The sequence below is a fragment of the Salvelinus namaycush genome, chromosome 3 (assembly GCF_016432855.1).
Source record: "Salvelinus namaycush isolate Seneca chromosome 3, SaNama_1.0, whole genome shotgun sequence".
In the NCBI taxonomy this organism is placed as follows: domain Eukaryota; kingdom Metazoa; phylum Chordata; class Actinopteri; order Salmoniformes; family Salmonidae; genus Salvelinus; species Salvelinus namaycush.
Genome location: NC_052309.1, coordinates 97,396,068 through 97,417,256, shown reverse-complemented (window position 1 = coordinate 97,417,256; position 21,189 = coordinate 97,396,068). Strand labels below are relative to the sequence as shown.

The 21,189-nt window shown below is 49.3% G+C and overlaps 1 protein-coding gene across 1 annotated transcript in view; it reads right to left on the bottom strand.

Moving 5' to 3' along the window:
- Nucleotides 1-21,189, bottom strand: part of LOC120044162 (trinucleotide repeat-containing gene 6C protein-like) — a 67,438-nt gene that overhangs the window by 7,236 nt on the left and 39,013 nt on the right. Inside the window, exons 5-17 of the mRNA XM_038988744.1 lie at nt 10,002-12,671; nt 6,364-6,564; nt 5,315-5,562; nt 4,974-5,031; nt 4,658-4,809; nt 4,116-4,289; nt 3,585-3,719; nt 3,067-3,186; nt 2,735-2,818; nt 2,103-2,349; nt 1,296-1,460; nt 748-924; nt 311-460 (exon numbers count right to left, since the gene is read on the bottom strand). Coding sequence (XP_038844672.1) covers nt 311-460; nt 748-924; nt 1,296-1,460; nt 2,103-2,349; nt 2,735-2,818; nt 3,067-3,186; nt 3,585-3,719; nt 4,116-4,289; nt 4,658-4,809; nt 4,974-5,031; nt 5,315-5,562; nt 6,364-6,564; nt 10,002-12,671 — 4,581 coding nt within the window. The remainder of the gene's footprint in view (nt 1-310; nt 461-747; nt 925-1,295; nt 1,461-2,102; nt 2,350-2,734; nt 2,819-3,066; nt 3,187-3,584; nt 3,720-4,115; nt 4,290-4,657; nt 4,810-4,973; nt 5,032-5,314; nt 5,563-6,363; nt 6,565-10,001; nt 12,672-21,189) is intronic.

Below are 21,189 nucleotides of genomic sequence, written 5' to 3'. Positions count from 1 at the left end.
CCCGAGCTCCCCCGTCCCTCTCCACCCCTAGCTCCCCCGTCCCTCTCCACCCCTAGCTCCCCCGTCCCTCTCCACCCCTAGCTCCCCCGTCCCTCTCCACCCCTAGCTCCCCCGTCCCTCTCCACCCCTAGCTCCCCCGTCCCTCTCCACCCCTAGCTCCCCCGTCCCTCTCCACCCCTAGCTCCCCTGTCCCTCTCCACCCCTAGCTCCCCCGTCCCTCTCCACCCCTGTCTCTCACCTCCCCTGTTCCTCTCTCCCTTCCTTCTCCACCCTCATCTCCCTTTCTGCTTCCCTCGTCCTCCGTCCTCACCTCCGCTGCGGTCTCTCTGCAGGTAGCGGTTGACGTCCTGGATGTTGGTGTTGATGGTGGGGCCACTGGGAACGCTCCCCGGGGTCATGTTGGGGTCGTTCTCCGGGTCGATGTTCTGCAGGCCCTTCCAGGGCACGCCCGGGCAGAACTCTGGAGGAGGAAGTGATGGTACAGGAAGTATTACAATTGTCATTCCTCTCATTCATTTATATGATTACCTGGTTTAGTAATGTAAAAAATAAAAAAATACTAAATGTGGTGCTTGCAATGAAACTAAACCCTTCTGATAAATTCACTTGAAAACAGAACTCATTTGGCTACATCAGTCCCATGATCATCATATTAGGTGAATTGGTTTTTGGCTGGACAGTAAGCAGTCACTGTAGCTGTCCAGGACTGTTTTCCACCATCCCAGTCTAACTAGCCAACTAACTGACCTGGAGGCCAGGTGATGTTGGCGCCGTTGACCATCTTGTCGTTGGGGCTCTTGCCCTGGCTCCAGCTGTCTGGGGGCACCAGGGGGTTGGTGGGGGACTCGGAGCCAGGCATCATGCCGTAGGGGCTGTACCCATCCTCCATTTGGGGGGGCTTCCCAGGGGGGCCCAGGTTGGAACCTGCCAGAGACAAGAGGGGAACCAGGAAGTTGGTTAAGTAGAATATAAATTAGAACTAGAGAATGGAATACTTAGTCAAGTTTAATAGAAACCAATACAGGAGGGGTTGGGTTAAATGAGAAAGACACATTTCAGTTGAATGCATTCAGTTGTACAACTGACCGGGTATCTCCCTTCCCTTTCCTAGAACATATAGTAGCATTGAGATGGAAACTACAAGGTTCCACTTGGAAAACTACATTCTGAAGCTGCCAACTGAGTGTCATACACCATGGTCCTTTCATATTCCCCAGTTCTACTCAGTCCAGCTCAGTAGAGTTCAATAAATCTTTATTGTCCCAACATTGGGCAATGGTGTCAACAGTTTGTACCGTGCTTGTTCAGGTTGGGCTCCAGAGAGGATGAACCTCCAGAGAGGCTGTCCATGGAGTTGGGGTGTGTCCACTGGGAGAGGCGAGACTGGGGCTGGGGAAGCTCCTTCATGGACAGGCCTCCCACCTCTATGCAGGTTACATTCATGTTAGGATTCAGTCCAGCTGGGAGATGGGGAGAGAGAGGGAGACAGGCAGAGAGGGAGACAGGCAGAGAGGGAGACAGGCAGAGAGGGAGACAGGCAGAGAGGGAGACAGGCAGAGAGGGAGACAGGCAGAGAGGGAGACAGGCAGAGAGGGAGACAGGCAGAGAGGGAGACAGGCAGAGAGGGAGACAGGCAGAGAGGGAGACAGGCAGAGAGGGAGACAGGCAGAGAGGGAGACAGGCAGAGAGGGAGACAGGCAGGGAGGTAACACCAGACAAGACAAGTCAATAAAGCATTAAGGATGAATCACTCGTTTCTTGTTTTGCACTTTGTTGCTATGGTTCTTTATATAAATCCAATCAATCGTAATGCCTTTGCCACAGGATATCTGTTAGACACTGAGCAAGTCCCAACAGCTGTATTTGAACACAGACAGATATTGACCAGAAAGATGATCTGTTTAGCACAGAAAGGGCACACACAGGTCTGGGACCTGTAACAATGATGACATTCCCAGTCCTGCTATCAATCAATCAAATGTATTTATAAAGCCCCTGTTACGTCAACAACTCTCCCAAATTGACAAGAGCCCAAAGAGCAAACAGAAGCACAGTGGAACTACTATATGTTGTGCACATTGTGGAACAGAGTTCACACTCACAGAGAGGGTAGGGGCTGTAGGAGTTGGGGGACGACTGCTGCTCTTTGGTCTGCAGGTCGGGTAGGCCCGGAGCCTGGGGGTGGCCTGGGAACAAGTCCAGGGCTGATTTGCCTTGGCCGTGGTGCAGGCCGGAGGAGGAGAGGGAGCCGAGGGTCTGCTGCTGCTGCTGCTTCATCAGCAGGGCCTGGGCCAGCTGTCTCTGGTGCTGTTGGATCTGCTGCTGCATGTTATTGATTGTACGTGCAACCTGCAGGAAGAGGAAGTGACATCGGAGAGAGACACAAAGCTGGTGGTCAGTTTATCTGTGAGCCAGCAGAGACCACAGGAAAAATGTCAATGGGACAGTTGCTGGAGAGAATGGCAAGTATAGCCCCTTATACATACAACATCTGCGTCTACTAAGGATTAACCACCCTTCTACTAAGGATTAACCACCTCAAATTCACCAGACTAGGAACCCAGGTATGTCTGCAAAGCACATACCATTCTACTATAGCAGAGGGGGTGTAAAACATTTGGGTTTTACCCCAGTATGAGGCCTGGCCGGGTTCAGGATCAGTAGATATGAAAGGCAGAGATGGGTGAAACTAGTGGGCTGTATTTGAGAGGGAGGGACACAGAGGGACACTCACGTGCTGCTCTTGCTGTCGGATGGGAGCAGAAACATTACGCTGCGCCTGCAACATCTGCTGCTGAATTTGTAAACGCTGGTACGCCTGCAGAGGAATACACGTTTACACACAAATCCACAGACACATATGTACATAAATATGCACGTGCACACACACACCATTTTCTAGTTGCTCCAGAATGCGATCAGTCAAAAGCCAAGGGTTTTTCCCATCTCTAAGGCAACGAGGCAGTGGAGAAGGGTATGATATAAGTGTGTACAGAGTGTATCTGCATAGTGTTTTATATGGAGGAGTCCTAAAGTAAACTGAGAGGAGACCAGAAGAGGACTCACCAGTTGCAGCTGGTATAGTTGGTTCAAAAGGGTCATATGTTGAGGGTTTATTGGTGAGGTTAAAAGTGCAGGATTCAGACCAATGTTTTTTGCTGCAAATTGTAAGAGCTGTGCTTGAACCTAGACAAGAGAGAGACCAAAAGATACGGTTTTAGAAACCATAAACTAAGTACGAGAAAAAACGGTGGACAGGACTGAGGCGCTTATGCACGTAAACTATGCTGAGGGGAGCTGAAAAATGTGTGTGTGATTCTATATATGAGTGCAAGTGTGTTTGTGTGTGTGTGAATGAGTGAGGGGAGATACTTGGAGGGGGCTGAGAGGTGTGTGGTATTCCCCAGGTCGTATTCATTAGGCACTAAATACAAGACAATGAATCCTAACAAGGATCCCTCCCAACCTGGACTTGTCTAATAACAACCTCTCACGTTCGCTGTCCTTTGAAAACTGTTTTACACAGTTTTCCCATAATGAATACAACCCTGGTCCATGTTGTGTGTGTGTGTGTGTGTGTGTACCTGAGGGGAGAGAAACTGAGGCACTTGAGCGCGTAGACTAGGCTGGGAGCCGAGAGGCGGCACTGACGGCTGAGGAGGCTGCTGCATGGCCCGGGCTTGTGCTGCACCGCTACTGCCCAACATTCCACTCTGCATCTGGGAGGGAGGTGGAAACGAGGGTGGAACAGCATGATGATAGGGACCCACTATTCTGCACTGTTGAGGAAGAACTGCAAGTCTGCATGTCTCTGAACCGTTTACAGCCACGTGACCAATAAACTTTGATTTAGATTCATAAAAAGTCCAACAAGATTTAACAGGCTAGACAAAACCCAAACCTCTAGCTCTGTCTGTCCCCTGCCAGTCCGTCCGTCCATCCATCTCCCTCTCTGCCTATCAGTATGCCAACCAGTCCTTCCTCTTCTCACACTCCTATCTTTTCCTAGCAGTCTGTCATTCAACTCCACATTACCCCCAATTCTGCTTATGGCACCTGTCTGTTGCCTGTCTGCTGTCTAAACCCCACATAGCCGTAGACAGTGTGCTGCCTACCTGTCTGTTGTTCAAGTTTTGCATGGCTAGGCCCTGTGGGCCACCCAGGCCCTGGCTGGATAGAGGCAGGGCAGTGCTGGGCAGGGAGGGGAGTTTCAGGCCGAGGGGGCCGGGGGAACAAGGCATAAACGGTGAGGAGGTGAGGACGTCCTCCACCAGGCTACCAACACCGTCCTGCGCCCACACAGACAGCCACAGAGGGAGAGCGTCACCATTACACTCTCAATGGGTGGATACATAGAAAATGAACCTTGCCCGGCACAGAACAGAAACGGTCCCCTCATAACTAGCGAAGAATGGAACAAACACACTATTGAGTGACTTACACAACAGTGTGATTGATGTACAGTATTATACTGTTCATTTTTGAAAATCATTTTGGCTTTTTAAAAAACTTTTTTCCCCCTGATTTCCTTGATAAGCTATTTTCCATGGTTCCCCAGAATAATATGTCTGCCCTGGCTATACAGCATATTCTCATTGAAGAACCCATGGACAATATAGGAGTGTGTGATGTTGGGGAGGGGGTCAGGGGTCATTACCTTGTCGAGGAAAGGGGAGCGATCTGAGGAGGACTCTTTGGAGTGGAGGGGAGGCCGGCAACCCATTGGTCCCTTGTTGATCAGATAGTTGTTGTAGTCGGACATGCCGATCCCCCGCCTGTCCAGCTCCGTCTTCTTCTCCAACAGAGCACCTGAGAGAGACAGAGTCCCGAGAGTAGTGACAAAAAGAGAGCAGTGAGAGACAGAAAGAACACAGGGATATGACCAACACTGATACAGTCAGTGACAGTGATATGGAGTGCATCGGGAACAAGGAGTTAACAGAGTGTATTGAGGACTGGGAGAAGAGACTTACTCATGGCCTGGTCCAGGTTCATGTTGTTCCTCTTCAGAGCCTCCTCGGCTGGATCTCTCTGGACACACACACACACACACACACACAAAGGAACGGCTGTCAGCAGAAATATCTCACAAACATGCATGTCTACGTGTGGTCCTGTGTGGCTCAGTTGGTAGGAACATGGAGCTAGCCACGCCAGGAAGGCGGGATTCCCGCGGGGGCTACCAAAATGTATGCATTCACTGTTGTATTAAAGTGTCTGCTAAATGGCATGTTATATTATCAGATTTCTATGTATACAGATTACATCAGTGTGGAGTTTGACCCCAGAGGTAGTAGCAGGTAGCAGCACTCACAGGGAAGCCCATGTCTGTCAGCTGCTTGATCAGGCGATTCATGATCCAGGCTTCCTCCTGCTTGCCCGGAATCTTCCCCTTGGGTGGGCCCTTCCTGGGTCTGTTGCCCCAGGAGTTGCTCTCCTGGGAGGCCTGGCTGCTCCACATGTCCCCGTCGTCAGGGTCCCACTGGCCCCCAGACAAACCCATGTCCTCCCCCCCACCGCCACCTACGCCGCCACCCCAGCCGTCTTGCATAGATTTGGGGGCTGCAGACGGAGAGAACGAAGTGTTTTGTTACTATCTTTTCAAATTCATTTTTATCCATCATCCTCCACAACGTTTTAAGTCACCAGCTGCCACTGATTATGAGATAATATATTTGTATTGGTTCTGACAGTGGTGTATTTGTATTGGTTCTGACAGTGGGGTATTTGTATTGGTTCTGACAGTGGGGTATTTGAATTGCCAGTTGATTTAGACTCCTTTTAGTATAGCACAGCCATGCACTGGTAAGAATGTGTATTCAGCCTGCCACCAGAGGTCAGTGTAGCTGCATACTAAATAGGGAGTCAATTTGTTTTCAGCAATTATATTTCCATGACTTCAAAACTTGTTTTCTCATGGCTTTCTTGTTCCTCTGCAGCAGACATATGGTGAGCAATATGTTTCGAACATCGAAACGCAATAAAATCACATTATCAATTCGTATTACACATAGGATATGTATTGCGATTCCCATGATTCTATCAGCACGCATTGTAGCCTGCAGGAAGCCTAGCGGTCCAGGCTACCTTGCGTAGGCTGCAGGTCGTTAGTTTGAATCCTTGAGGTCGTTGGTTTGAATCCTTTAGCCGACTAGGTGCAAAATCTGTTGACGTGCCCTTGATCAAGGCACTTAAACCTAACTGTTACTGTAAGTTGCTTTGGATAAGAGCGTCTGCTAAACGACTAAAATGTAAAACATTTTGTAATATCATGAGGTCCCAGCCCTAGTAAAAATATCATCAATTTCGCTTAATCAGGAAAAATCTGATCTAATCTGTAAAAAGTACTAGAGTCCTTCTCACCTGGTTTGCAAGGTGCAGATCCAAGGGGTGGGTTACCCCGTCTGTAGGGTTCGGGGCTGTTGTCACCCACACCCCAGCCCCCATGGCTCCCGGTGGGTTTCCCCCAGGCGGAGGTCCCGTTGTCCACGCTGACCGGAGGGGGAGAAGGCTCCCCCCAGGAGGGCTCTGGTTTGGGGTGGGCACTGGAAGGCTCCCCCCAGCCTAGGAACAGGATGACTTTGATAAGGGCACACATGGATTGGATAACAGTACAGAGAACAACAGACCCAAAACAAACTCTTGCTCTGGAACCGTAGGTCAATTTTGTTCTCATGCTACAGGTCCAAAAGGCTCCTCATCAGTTTCTACCCCCAAGCCATGAGACGGCTGAACAATTCATCAAATGGCTCCCCCCTCCCCCTGTTTATTATCTATGCATAGTCACGTTACCCCTACCTACATGTACATATTACCTCAATTACGGTACTCCCACACATTGACTCGGTACTGGTACCCGCTGTATATAGCCTTGTTATTGTTACTTTTTATTTATTTTTCTTCAGAAAATAGTTACTAAACTCTTATTTTCTTAAAACTGCATTGTTGGTTAAGCGCTTGTAAGTAAGCATTTCACGGTAAGGTCTACCTACACCTGTTGTGTTCAGCGCATGTGAAAAATATTTGATCCTACAGGAGAAACCCCTGCACTGCCATTCATACACCTAACAAAATGCATGTATTGTCAATTTCAACATTGTGTGCATCCTTGTTCTAAATCTAAGTTTAAACAGTTACAATGTAACAAAAACAATCTAAGAAAATCATATTGCTAAAATGTACCATTCCTAACCTTTCTTTTCCTGGTTTCTACAATGCCTCTTTAAGCAGGACAGGCTAGACCTTGGCCAGGCTAGGACAGAGGAGGCAGTTTAACTCTTGGCCCTCTCTGTAGTAACCAGTTGGCCTGGCTGAGAGTCAGGCAGCCCCATCTCTGCCTGTGCCAGTTTGTCTATCGCTCCAAGAGGTCTACTTCCTGGATCAGATTTCACTCTATCAGTTATGATTATCTCCTCATCTCCTTTCCTTCATGACCACTGACGTTAAAGAAATCAATAGCTTGTCATTTTAAGTATCAGGGTCATGTGGGAAAGGAGTGAAGGAAACTAAAGACATATTTCAGTGTATACTGTATGGACACAAAACTTGTATTGTATTATTTTGTTGCATGGTTGATTGTGGTGCATAAAAGAGCAGCATATGGGGCAGTGACAAGCCAGAACCAGCAGAGGGTCTAAACTCTCACTCTCTCCCCCCTCCTCCTACTCCTCTCGCCTCCTCTAACTACTGACAGATGGTGGTTACTCCTATAATCACACACTTCCTCCACAGCTCAAACGTTTTGTGGCTCCAATCGCTATTTTCACAAGCCGGGTTAGTAAACAGCATTCTTGGGCTTCCTCCGCCACGTGTGCCCACGTGAGGTTGCCACAGTTACGCACACAGATGGGGGCGCCCGTGTTGTTGTTGTGAAATCAGAGGAGAGTGAGCTTCAGAGAAGTATAGGGGGTGGGGCCAGGGCGGGCTGGCATCGCTTTCGCCAATTTGGTTCTTCATTTAGATGGAAATCTAAGAGGCGAGGTTTTACCTTTAAACGGATCAACGTTTTGGAGCCAAGCATGTGTTCGCTGTGCGCCACCTAACAGGATTTGTGTTAAGTCATAGGTAGAACACACAACTATTTCCTTGTTCTTGTGTGTTCACAGTATAATAACAGTTGATTGAACTGTGACAACGGTTTTAAGCTTTCGCTTTTTAACAAAACGACTAATCTTTATCAGGCCTGGCACAGTGAATTCATTCTGCCTGTTAGGTTTGAGTAAAACCCCCAACACTGTTCTCCTCCCATGACTACATGTACAAAACTTAAGCCCAACACTGTTCTCCTCCCATGACTACATGTACAAAACGTAAACCCAACACTGTTCTCCTCCCATGACTACATGTACAAAACGTAAGCCCAACACTGTTCTCCTCCCATGACTACATGTACAAAACGTAAGCCCAACACTGTTCTCCTCCCATGACTACATGTACAAAACGTAAGCCCAACACTGTTCTCCTCCCATGACTACATGTACAAAACGTAAGCCCAACACTGTTCTCCTCCCATGACTACATGTACAAAACGTAAGCACAACACTGTTCTCCTCCCATGACTACATGTACAAAACGTAAGCACAACACTGTTCTCCTCCCATGACTACATGTACAAAACGTAAGCCCAACACTGTTCTCCTCCCATGACTACATGTACAAAACGTAAGCCCAACACTGTTCTCCTCCCATGACTACATGTACAAAACGTAAGCCCAACACTGTTCTCCTCCCATGACTACATGTACAAAACGTAAGCCCGACACTGTTCTCCTCCCATGACTACATGTACAAAACGTAAGCCCGACACTGTTCTCCTCCCATGACTACATGTACAAAACGTAAGCCCGACACTGTTCTCCTCCCATGACTACATGTACAAAACGTAAGCCCAACACTGTTCTCCTCCCATGACTACATGTACAAAACGTAAGCCCAACACTGTTCTCCTCCCATGACTACATGTACAAAACGTAAGCCCAACACTGTTCTCCTCCCATGACTACATGTACAAAACGTAAGCCCAACACTGTTCTCCTCCCATGACTACATGTACAAAACGTAAGCCCAACACTGTTCTCCTCCCATGACTACATGTACAAAACGTAAGCCCAACACTGTTCTCCTCCCATGACTACATGTACAAAACGTAAGCCCAACACTGTTCTCCTCCCATGACTACATGTACAAAACGTAAGCCCAACACTGTTCTCCTCCCATGACTACATGTACAAAACGTAAGCCCAACACTGTTCTCCTCCCATGACTACATGTACAAAACGTAAGCCCAACACTGTTCTCCTCCCATGACTACATGTACAAAACGTAAGCCCAACACTGTTCTCCTCCCATGACTACATGTACAAAACGTAAGCCCAACACTGTTCTCCTCCCATGACTACATGTACAAAACGTAAGCCCAACACTACTGTTCTCCTCCCATGACTACATGTACAAAACGTAAGCCCAACACTACTGTTCTCCTCCCATGACTACATGTACAAAACGTAAGCCCAACACTACTGTTCTCCTCCCATGACTACATGTACAAAACGTAAGCCCAACACTGTTCTCCTCCCATGACTACATGTACAAAACGTAAGCCCAACACTGTTCTCCTCCCATGACTACATGTACAAAACGTAAGCCCAACACTGTTCTCCTCCCATGACTACATGTACAAAACGTAAGCCCAACACTGTTCTCCTCCCATGACTACATGTACAAAACGTAAGCCCAACACTGTTCTCCTCCCATGACTACATGTACAAAACGTAAGCCCAACATTGTTCTCCTCCCATGACTGCATGTACAAAACGTAAGCCCAACATTGTTCTCCTCCCATGACTACATGTACAAAACGTAAACCCAACATTGCAAGATGCTTCACAACTTCATAAGACTCCTGATCTAAAAGCTAGATGGCATTGTCAAAAGACAAGATTATCAAGGACACAATCACAGTAACACTATAAGCCATCCATTCATAGAGTATGTCTTCTCACCTGGACCCATGAGGGGTGGTCTGCTGTGTGGTGGAGGCGCAGTCTGGTGAGGCATGGCTGGGTCCATGGGCCCACTGTTCTGGCCTGGGCCCTGGGGGTTGTGGCCCCCATGGCTCTGGAGGGGTGGTGGGGGGCCGTGGTAGGTGTGAGGATGGTGGGGAGGGTGATGTGGTGGGTGGTTGTTGTTTCCAGGGGGGCATGCGGGGGCGTTCCCTGGGGGTCTACCTTGGGGTGGCCCTCCTCCCTCAGGGTTGTTCTTGTCCCAGAGGTTGACCGTCTTGTTGTAGGCGCCCGGGTCGCCCCAGGCCGAGGTGCCGTCATCAATCTCCATCTTGCGTCGGATGGAGGGTGGGGAAGGTTCCTCCCACCCTGTGGGCTCTCCTCCTGAGGGGTCCTGCTTGCTCCCTCCTCCCCCGTTGCCCTCCCGGCCTGATACACTGGGCTTCACGGGGCCAGGGCCTCCCCAGGATCCCATGCTCCCTTCTCCACCTCCTGCCCCGCCCATGCTCCCTCCTCTAACTCCTCCGCTGTTGCCGTTGGAGCTCTCCTGGGGCTTGCCGCCCCATCCTTGGGCAGGGCCACTTGGGCGCTGCTGGGCCATCGCTGGCTCTCCCCAGCCTCCACCAACATTTCCCCCCATCCCCGGACCAGGTTTCCCCCAGCCTCGGTTGCTCTCTTTCCAGCCTCCTGCTCCTTCTCCCTCCCAGGGAGGGTTGATGGTGGGACTGTTCTTCTTGCCATCTGCAGGCTCTCTCCAGTCTCCTCCTCCTCCATTGCCCCCTCCTCCAGCGCTGTTGCCCCAGCCGCTGTGGGGCGGCTTCGGCCCATCTCCCCAGCCCTGGGGCTTGGGGGCCTTGCCGTGGGAATCATCCCAGCTTGGGGACTTCTCCTCTGGAGCTCCCCAGGACTGGTTCCCAGCTTTGGGCATGTTGGGGCCTGACCCGGGGCCTCCTGGTGGGGGGTTCCCCCAGCCCCCAGGACCGTTGGGGGGATTCTTGCTGCTCGGTGGCTCGCCCCAGCCAGAGCCGGGTTGGCTGGCTGGAGGCATGGAGCCACCCCAGCCAGGGGCAGCCTGAGGACCAGGCCCGGGACCCTCGCTCTTGGGGTCAGCCCGATGAGGGGGGCCGTGGCTGGGGTTGGAGGGCCCTTGGGCTGGCTCGGTGGGAGTGTTGGGGACGGAGCCTCCCCAAGAGTCCGTCCCGGCAGCATCTGCCTTTCGTTGGGTGCGTGCCGCCTCCTCCATGTCCCAGGACGTGTGCTGGCGGACGGGGGTTTGGCCCCAGCCTGTGTTGCACAGCACCCTGGGGTCCAGGTCAGGGGCTGGGAGCAGGGAGGCAGGCTCATCCCTGGACGACCGGTCCTGTCGGCGGGAGTGTCCCGCTCCGTCCATGCCCTCGCTGCTGCCCTCGCTGACCACCGTGGTGCTAGGGGCTCGGGCGCTCCAGGAGCTGGCCTGCTGGGGAGGAGAGCTGGGGGCATCCCAGCCCCCCTGGACCTCGCCAGAATGCTGCTTCCCCCAGGCATCTCCGCTGCTCTGGCCTCCCCAGCCTCCAGAGGTTCCACCACCACTGCTTCCATGGCTCCCCCAGCCCCCGGCCCCAGAGTCCCAGCCCGAAGGCTCCGCGGAGGAGGCGACTGACTTGGAGTCTCCATTGTTGCCCCAGACGGAGCTGCCATCCTCTCCGTTGACCAGCTGCGAAGCTCCAGGAGGAGGCCGGCCCAGGGAGCCCATTCCTCCGGAGGGGCCACTCCAGCCGGACACGCTGTGGATAGGGGGCTCCTGTTGCTTGCTAGTATGATTTGGTCCGTCAGTGTTAAGGTTCTGAGGTTCTGAGCTGAAAGACACATTCGTGGACGAGGATGGGTGTGGCTCAGATGATTCTCCCCAGGTGTCGCCTCCCCCTACCGGAAGGTTGCCGTTTGTGCCGCCCACCATGGTTCCTCCTCTGTTGCCGTTCCCCTGGGCGTGAGAGGTGCCTGGCGGGTTGCAGAGGTTTGGAGGGGGTTGAGAAGAAGGGGGTTGATTGGGGTTGGCTCCCCCTGAGCTGCTTTCCCCCGCTCCTCCGCCCCCGTCGTGCCCCAGAACGGGCCAGGCCGAGGGGTTGGCATTGGGGTTCAGGTTCAAGTTAAAGTTGGAGGTGGTGGAGGAAGAGGAGCCCCAACCCCTGCCTCCTCCTCCTCCCATTGGGCCATCACTCTTCCCCTCCCCACCTCCGACAGAGGAGGACTGAGGAGGGCCGTGGGGGGAGGGACCGGGACCAGATCCCCAGCCCCGATTGGCTGCTCCTTGGCTGGAGGCCATGCCGACCATGCCTGCCCCGGGGTGATTGGCTGAGCTGCCGGGCCCAGAGCTGGTTCCTTTGCTGCTGGGGTAGTTGGCAGGAAAGTGGCCTGTCTGGCCGTTGGCCCCCGTGGCCATGCTCATACTGCTGCTGCTGCTGGCCGGACCAACAGGGTCAGTGTCCGAGGGGCATCCTCCAGCAGGGCCCTGGCTCTGGCTGCTGCGGGAAATGGAGGGCCAGGCCTCGGTGTCGCTCTCGTCGATGATCACTGTATCCCAGCCACTGTGATTGACCGACGCTGAGGCGGAAGTGGCACTCCGATTGGCTGGCTGGTGTCCCCAGTGGGGATTCTCATAATGGGCTCCCAGGCCACTCTGTGGGGGCAGCTCTGTTGGATGAGAGAGGATGGAGAGAAAGAGAGGGAGAAAGGGAAAGGTTATTATGTCATCATACCTAGAAGATAACATGACAACAGTTGGCATCTAAACATATGCCAAGAGTGTGCAAAGCTGTCATCAAGGCAAAGGGTGGCTATTTTGAAGAATCTCAAATTTAACATATATTTTCATTTGTTTAACACTTTTTTGGTTACTACATGATTCCATGTGTTATTTCATAGTTTTGATGTCTTCACTATAATTTTACAATGTAGAAATTAGTAAAAATAAAGAAAAACCCTTGAATGAGTAAGTGTTGGAAAACTTTTGACCGGTAGTGTATGTTCCCAAACTGGAGATTTAACCGATGATGGAGGATCCTTCAATTCTGGCTTATGGATCCCACCAGTCCCCATCTACACAGTCCCCATCTACACAGTCCCCATCTACACAGTCCCCATCTACACAGTTCCCATCTACACAGTTCCCATCTACACAGTTCCCATCTACACAGTTCCCATCTACACAGTTCCCAGCTGCGCCTCACAAAAGGATAGTTTGAAATCAGCGAGTTAAAATTTGAATTTTGATTACAACGTGCGCATAGGCTGTACTAATAGCCTACAATGTTTATTCAGCTCCTCGGTTCGGTCACCACTGTGAACCTGAAATGAATACAGAAAACCAATAAAAACACTAGCCTATGCCATTTACTCACGAGGCGATGGCATACAACTCAGTGTAGGCATAGGCTAGTGTTTTTATTGGTTTTCTGTATTCATTTCAGGTTCACAGTGGTGACCGAACCGAGGTCCCCGTACAGAACAGTTCGGTACGAATACGCCACTGCTTATAACTAACTATAAGTTAAGTATAACTATAAGATGTCATTTGGTTTGCTAACTTGTTAGCTAAGTGGCTCGATGTTAAGATCAAGCTTCTTGGTTACAGCAGAGACATTCAAACCCCTCCTGGATGAAGAACCCTGTTGCCGAAATTATTTTGTGTGTAATTATTTTGATACCTAAATAGTTCCCCCTTGTGTGCACTTCTGGTAATATCGTATACCCCGGTATGGTACAGTATGATGTAAGAAAATCTGTCTACTGTCCAACCCTGGTTGAAATGTTGACTGCTGTGGGAGTTTTGTTTATTCTGTATATTTCGAAATACCCCGGTATATGGTATTCACGGTATATCGCCCAAGCCTAGTAATCGCAACAGCTTTACCCTAGTTGCAGCCATCTTGGAATAAAGTGGGAGCCTAGGTGGAGTCCACTGGCAGATCCGAAGACGCCCATCCTCAGTCCTAACCCTTGACCCCTGACTCCTGCAGATCAGCCTCAGTCTGGTCCTGTCACCAGGTTCACAAACATTTGGCTTGACTGATAACCACTCTGCCCTGGAGTGTATTCAATTAGATGAAACACTTCACAATGATGCCGGTACATGACAAACACAAGTACCTAATCTACACAATACAACATTTATATCTGAATGTTTTGTAACGTTGCACCCCTGCTGTACAGAAGATTGCCTCCCAGTCCAATCAAACCTCTATACTGCCTCTACTCTTCAAACAGTAGGATTTCTCTCTCTTCCAATAAAGAAACACCACTGCTGAGAGAGGCTTGGGTAACAACAGTTCTAGAACTATCCCCTGAAGCAGCTTGGTGCATAAGAAGTGAGTCAGTCCAAAAGCAGCAGCTGCTCTAGATGCGCTGCCGTGGTAATCACTCTGCCGTGCGTCAGTTCCCTCCTTGTTTTTGCTGTGCCTCCACATGCATGTGTGAGCGGAGCGGACCTCTGCACACACACAGCCTCTGCTTTTGTCTGACCTTTAAATGGGGAGAGATGCCGTTTGTGTGCAAGCTTTGGCTGTCTGTCTGTCTCTCACTCTCTCTCTGCAGAGCTTAGGCTTCTTCCAATGATTATAACAGAATGGGAGAAACAGAGAGAGAGGGGGAGAAAAGGGCAGTGTCTCAGACACAGCGGTGTGGTTTCTGTGGTGTAGTACAGGACGCCATTTTATCAAATCTGAACCAGAGCCAAAAAGGCTCAGAGCTACAGTCTGTATCCGTTTCTCTCTCTCTTCCTGCAGCACGCTGGCTCCTCTGAAAAAACACACTAAAACTATCCTCATGAAGATATTCATCAGAATGCCATCTGTCGCTGCTGGATGTTTTCTGTTGCAAAATCGGACTTATCTTAGTACTTGCATGCATTTAAAGGCAATCGTGCACTACAATGCACAACGCAGTGAAAGACGCCCAGCGAATAAAGAGAAAGAGAGGGGGGATCACGGGCGAAAAGCAGGAACAATACCTGAGGAGAGGTACCTTCCGACCATGGTGAGCGGGCGCTACGTTGGGAGCGAAGTGGTGGCGGCGCAGGCGGCCATCCCCGTGTGTCTCTAGTCTCAATATGTCTGCTCGGCTCGCCAGGGCTTTCAGAGGCTCATTTTTGAAATACTGCCAAGAAGCTGCGAGCTCTCGCGGCATGAGAGACACACACCCTCCCCCTCTGCTCTGCTCTGTTCCAGCCTGCTTTGGCTTGGCTAGAGCCATCCTGCCCCTCTCTTTCTCTCTGGCTATATTTATAACTCTATTCCTATCCATGGAGAGAGGATATTCTCTCTCTCTCAGAGAGAGTAGGGGCAGGCGTAGAGGGTTATGGTTAAAGCCGAGAGCATTTCATTGTGCACTCAATCCGCTCACGAGAGAGAAAACTAAACAAAAGGGAGATTCCTTTTTGCTCCCTCCCTCCCTCCCTTTCATGCTTTTGGAGTCACTAAATATTTAGCCAGGACCACTCCATTTACATTGAGCACAGCCTGGCCACAATGGTCACCCGCACACTCAGACAATAAAACACATCCAGACACATGCAGGTATGCAGAGACACATTCTATGCACATATGCATCCAGATACATATACACATCACACACACACACACACACACACACACACACACACACACACACACACACACACACACACACACACACACACACACACACACACACACACACACACACACACACACACACACACACACACACACACCCCTCCCCCTTTCAAAATGATTTCCTATAGTATGCTGGCAGTTGACGCAAAAACTGCTGTTGTGTGACGTCCCAAACAGAGACAGACTAGTCTGCAGTGGGGCTACACAGCACATACCAGAGCAGCTCCCTGGAACACAAAACAGCCCCAGTTTGGCCCGGAGAAACACCACCACTTCAATGGCTGCATGGAAAACAGCATTGGCTGCATGGAAAACAGCATAAACACATGAAATGAAGCTCACATGGAGGTGGGCAGGAGGCCAAGAAGAGCTAAACGTCTGTCTTTACACAGTGTGGTCTGGAGTGACGGAGCGAGGGAGAGAGATAGAGGGAGGGGAGGAAAGGGAAAGCGTGGCAAGGAGAAGAGAGAAAATTAGGTAGAGAGACAGCAGTGAGGAGGGGTGAGAGAAAAAGAGAGCTAAAGAGGAGGAGGTGCAGGCTGCTATCGGGCGCTAGCTAGAGGCAGGCCGCTATCGGGCGCTAGCTAGAGGCTTGCAAAAGAGAAGCAGTAACAGCAGCAGCTCCTATGCTAACTGAAGGTGGGTATTGTTTACAAACGAGCCTCTACTGCTCCAACACACAATACTTCAAAGTCCCACCAGAAGAACAGTGGTTCCTTATGTGGAAACCCAGGCCCCAGTCTTTTCCACCGTGTGTGTGTGTGGTGTGTGTGTCAACGTGCAGTGAGGTCATCAATGCCCCTCTGATTGGTGCTTTGTGTATAAATAATGCCCTTCATACAAACTGTCTGGATGGCGCTTACCCAAACCTCTAATCCACTACCTCCGCTGCTGTTTCCCAGAAACGCGGACGGATGGTGAATTGCAATCTCAGCCTAGACATTGCTGTTGTGGTTAAGGTTTTTGTTTAGTAGTTTTTCCTTTCGTTTTGTTTCAACAAGTTGGGTTTGTAGGGTGAGAGAGTGTGAAAGTGAGGGAGATGAGGAGAGGAAGAGAGTGTGAAAGTGAGGGAGATAAGGAGAGGGAGAGCGTGTGAAAGTGAGGGAGATAAGGAGAGGGAGAGCGTGTGAAAGTGAGGGAGATAAGGAGAGGGAGAGCGTGTGAAAGTGAGGGAGATAAGGAGAGGGAGAGCGTGTGAAAGTGAGGGAGATAAGGAGAGGGAGAGCGTGTGAAAGTGAGGGAGATAAGGAGAGGGAGAGCGTGTGAAAGTGAGGGAGATAAGGAGAGGGAGAGTGTGTGAAAGTGAGGGAGATAAGGAGAGGGAGAGTGTGTGAAAGTGAGGGAGATAAGGAGAGGGAGAGTGTGTGAAAGTGAGGGAGATAAGGAGAGGGAGAGCGTGTGAAAGTGAGGGAGATAAGGAGAGGGAGAGCGTGTGAAAGTGAGGGAGATAAGGAGAGGGAGAGTGTGTGAAAGTGAGGGAGATAAGGAGAGGGAGAGTGTGTGAAAGTGAGGGAGGAGAGGAAGAGAGTGTGAAAGTGAGGGAGATAAGGAGAGGGAGAGCATGTGAAAGTGAGGGAGATAAGGAGGGAGAGAGTGTGAAAGTGAGGGAGATAAGGAGAGGGAGAGCGTGTGAAAGTGAGGGAGATAAGGAGAGGGAGAGCGTGTGAAAGTGAGGGAGATAAGGAGAGGGAGAGTGTGAAAGAAAGTGAGAGCAGGAGAGCTGGCTAGTCCCAGTCAGCACAGAGAATGAGAAAAGGTGAAGGAGAGAAAGAGTGGAAGAGAGAGTGAAGAGATGGATGTGTTAGTCAGGTCTCAGCTGGGTTGGTCCAGGCATAATGAAGACCCCCGGGGGCAGGAGTGGAGAGGCTTGTAGAGAGAAAGATGGCTGCTCTTTCAATCCTTCCAACCAGACAAACGACACACACTATTACTTACCATACACACACACACACTGCTGCACCCCCACCCTCAAACCTCCTCTACCATTCCCATGATTAGTCTAGCCTACAGTCTGATGACTATTGGCCCATAGAGAAACAATATCAGATGAAAACATGCGCAACTCAATTGTGTGCTGTCCTGTCAACACACTCACCCTGAGTAAGGCACAAGCCCAGTATGTCCTGTCAACACACTCACCCTGAGTAAGGCACAAGCCCAGTATGTCCTGTCAACACACTCACCCTGAGTAAGGCACAAGCCCAGTATGTCCTGTCAACACACTCACCCTGAGTAAGGCACAAGCCCAGTATGTCCTGTCAACACACTCACCCTGAGTAAGGCACAAGCCCAGTATGCTATTAGCAGATGTAACTCAGAAAAGCTGCAACTTCGAGTGGCAGACTTTATTGAACATCATCTTGATTATAGAAGAGGAACAAACATTGGGTCTGAGACGAAAACAAAGCAAAGCAGGCCATGCAAACACGGAGATTACCATAACAACAAACTGGCATTTGGGTAAATAACTGATAGCAGAAAATGGCAGCATTACATACAGCAGGGATGTCCTTGTATTGCTTTGACTACTATGAAATAGAGATAGCTGGATGTTTGTCTCAGTTTGTTCAAGGCCACCGACTCTCGTATTATTGACCATACCTGTTCTAATAGATTCAGTGGAGTGCAATTTATAGATAGAAATCTGAAGAAGTGCTGAGACAAATTACTATTGACTAAGCCCCAGGTGGCACAGGTCGTCTAATAATAAAGTACCCACCGTGCAAGTAGTGTGTGTGTGTGTGTGTGTGTGTGTGTGTGTGTGTGTGTGTGTGTGTGTGTGTGTGTGTGTGTGTGTGTGTGTGTGTGTGTGTGTGGAGCCCGTCACTGTACTGTTACAAAAAGTTTAGACGGGCAGAGGGGAGGGGGCAGTGTGAGGGAAGACAGAGAAGGTCTTACACAACAACCTCCACCGTGTCCCTGTTCTCCTGTTGCGTGTGTGTGACGACGTGACGTAAATGCGACAGGACACAATCTGGCGACACCACTGGCGGGCATTGGGCCACAGAGAAGACAGGCTGGGTCCTCAGCTCAACGAGAGAGGGAGACAACAACAGACAGACACTAGGATGGCAGTCTATCGCTGGGGTCCTACAGTTTCCAGTGTTATGCAGTGGTTTCAGCTTGCTCTGGATAAAATAAGAATCTGGTAGATGACTCCTACACTGTAGAATTGTATCTAGTATCATTGGGATGGAGCTTAGTGCAGAGGCGTTAATGCACAACAACCCTAATGCTAAAGGTAACACTTCTATGAATGCTGTTATGAGGACACAGCCATACTTTAAAAAGCAATGCAAAACGCCCTCATAAAAGCCAACTACAGATGTAGGATCTTAATTTGATCACCCTGTTGCAGGACAACTTTTCCTGCAATGCAGAACATTTCAAATGTGTATTGTTTTTGAGGTTTAAAATGGCTTCAGAAGTTTGTAATTTCCACAGAAATTTCCCCTACGAAAAATGGATCAACCGCTACGAAAATGTGCATTAATTATAATCCACATTTCCTGTTGCTGCAGGACTATTTTCCTGCTGTAACAAACATGCTCAAATATGATCCCTCGATTTTAGTACGTTCAGCCTTATTCTAAAATGGAATAAATCGTTTTTTCCCTCATCAATCTACAGACAATTCCCGATAATGACCAAGCAAAAACGTATATTGTCTTTAACATTTTTGCTAACTTATAAAAAAGTTATAACTGAAATATCATATTTACATACACCACCGTTCAAAAGTTTGGGGTCACTTACAAATGTCCTTGTTATTGAAAGAAAATCAAATTTGTCCATTAAAATAACATCAAATTAATCAGAAATACAGTGTAGACATTGTTAAAGTTGTAAATGACCATTGTTGCCGGAAACAGCAGATTTTTAATGGAATATCTACATTAGGCGTAGAGAGGCCCATTATCAGCAACTCTTATGTTCCAATGGCACGTTGTGTTAGCTAATCCAAGTGTATCAGTTTAAAAGGCTAATTGATCATTAGAAAACCCTTTTGAAATTATGTTAGCACAGCTGAAAACTGTTGTGCTGATTAAAGAAGCAATACAACTGGCCTTCTTTAGACTAGTTGAGAATCTGGAGCATCAGAATTTGTGGGTTTGATTACAGGCTCAAAATGGCCAGAATCAAAGACCTTTCTTCTGAAACTCATCAGTCTATTCTTGTTCTGAGAAATGAAGGCTATTCCATGCGAGAAATTGCCAAAAAACTGAAGATCAAGTACAACGTTGTGTACTACTCCCTTCACAGAACAGCGCAAACTGGCTCTAACCAGAATAGAAAGAGGAGTGGGAGGCCCTGGTGCACAACTGAGCAAGAGGACAAGTAGATTAGTGTCTCTAGTTTGAGAAACAGATGCCTCACAAGTCCTCAACTGGCAGCTTCATTAAATAGTACCCGCAAAACACTAGTCTCAACGTCAACAGTGAAGAGGCGACTCTGGGATGCTGGCCTTCTAGGCAGAGTTGAAAAGAAAAAGCCATAAAAAGAAAAGATTAAGATGTGCAAAAGAACACAGACACACTGGCAAGAGGAAGATTGGGAAAAAAGTGTTATGGACAGACAAATCTAAGTTTGAGGTGTTCGGATCACAAAGAAGAACATTCGTGAGAGGAGGAAAAAATGAAAAGATGCTGGAGGAGTGCTTGACGCCATCCATCAAGCATGGTGGAGGCAATGTGATGGTCTGGGGGTGCTTTGGTGGTGGTAAAGTGGGAGATTTGTACAGGGTTAAATGGATCTTGAAAAAGGAAGGCTGTCACTCCATTTTGCAACGCCATGCCATACCCTGTGGATGGAGCTTAATTGGAGCCAATTTCCTCCTACAACAGGACAATGACCCAAAGCACAGCTCCAAACTATGCAATAACTATTTAGGGAAGAAGCACTCAGCTGGTATTCTGTCTATAACGAAGTGGCAAGCAGGCACCGGAACTCAACTCTATTGAGCTGTTGTGGGAGCAGCTTGACGGTATGGTGCGTAGAAGTGCCCATCAAGCCAATCAAACTTCTGGGAGGTGCTTCAGGAAGCATGGGGTGAAATCTCTTCAGATTACCTCAACAAATTTACAACTAGAATGCCAAAGGTCTGCAAGGCTGTAAAAGCTGCAAATGGAGGATTCTTTGACGAAAGCAAAGTTTGAAGGACACAATTATTATTATTTCAATTAGAAATCATTATTTATAACCTTGTCAATGGCTTGACTATATTTCCTATTCATGTATGTATGTATTCATGGAAAACAAGGACATTTCTAAGTGACCCCAAACTTTTGAACGGTAGTGTAAGTATTCAGACCCTTTACTCAGTACCTTGTTGAAGCACCTTTGGCAGCGATTACAGCCTTGAGTCTTCGGTATGACGCTACAAGCTTGGCACACATGTATTTGGTGAGTTTCTCCCATTCTTCTCTGCAGATCCTCTCAAGCTCTGTCAGTTTGGATGGGGCACAATGCTGCACAGCTATTTTCAGGTCTCTCCAGAGATTTTCAATCTGGTTCAAGTCCGGTCTCTGGCTGGGCCACTCAAGGACATTCAGAGACTTGTC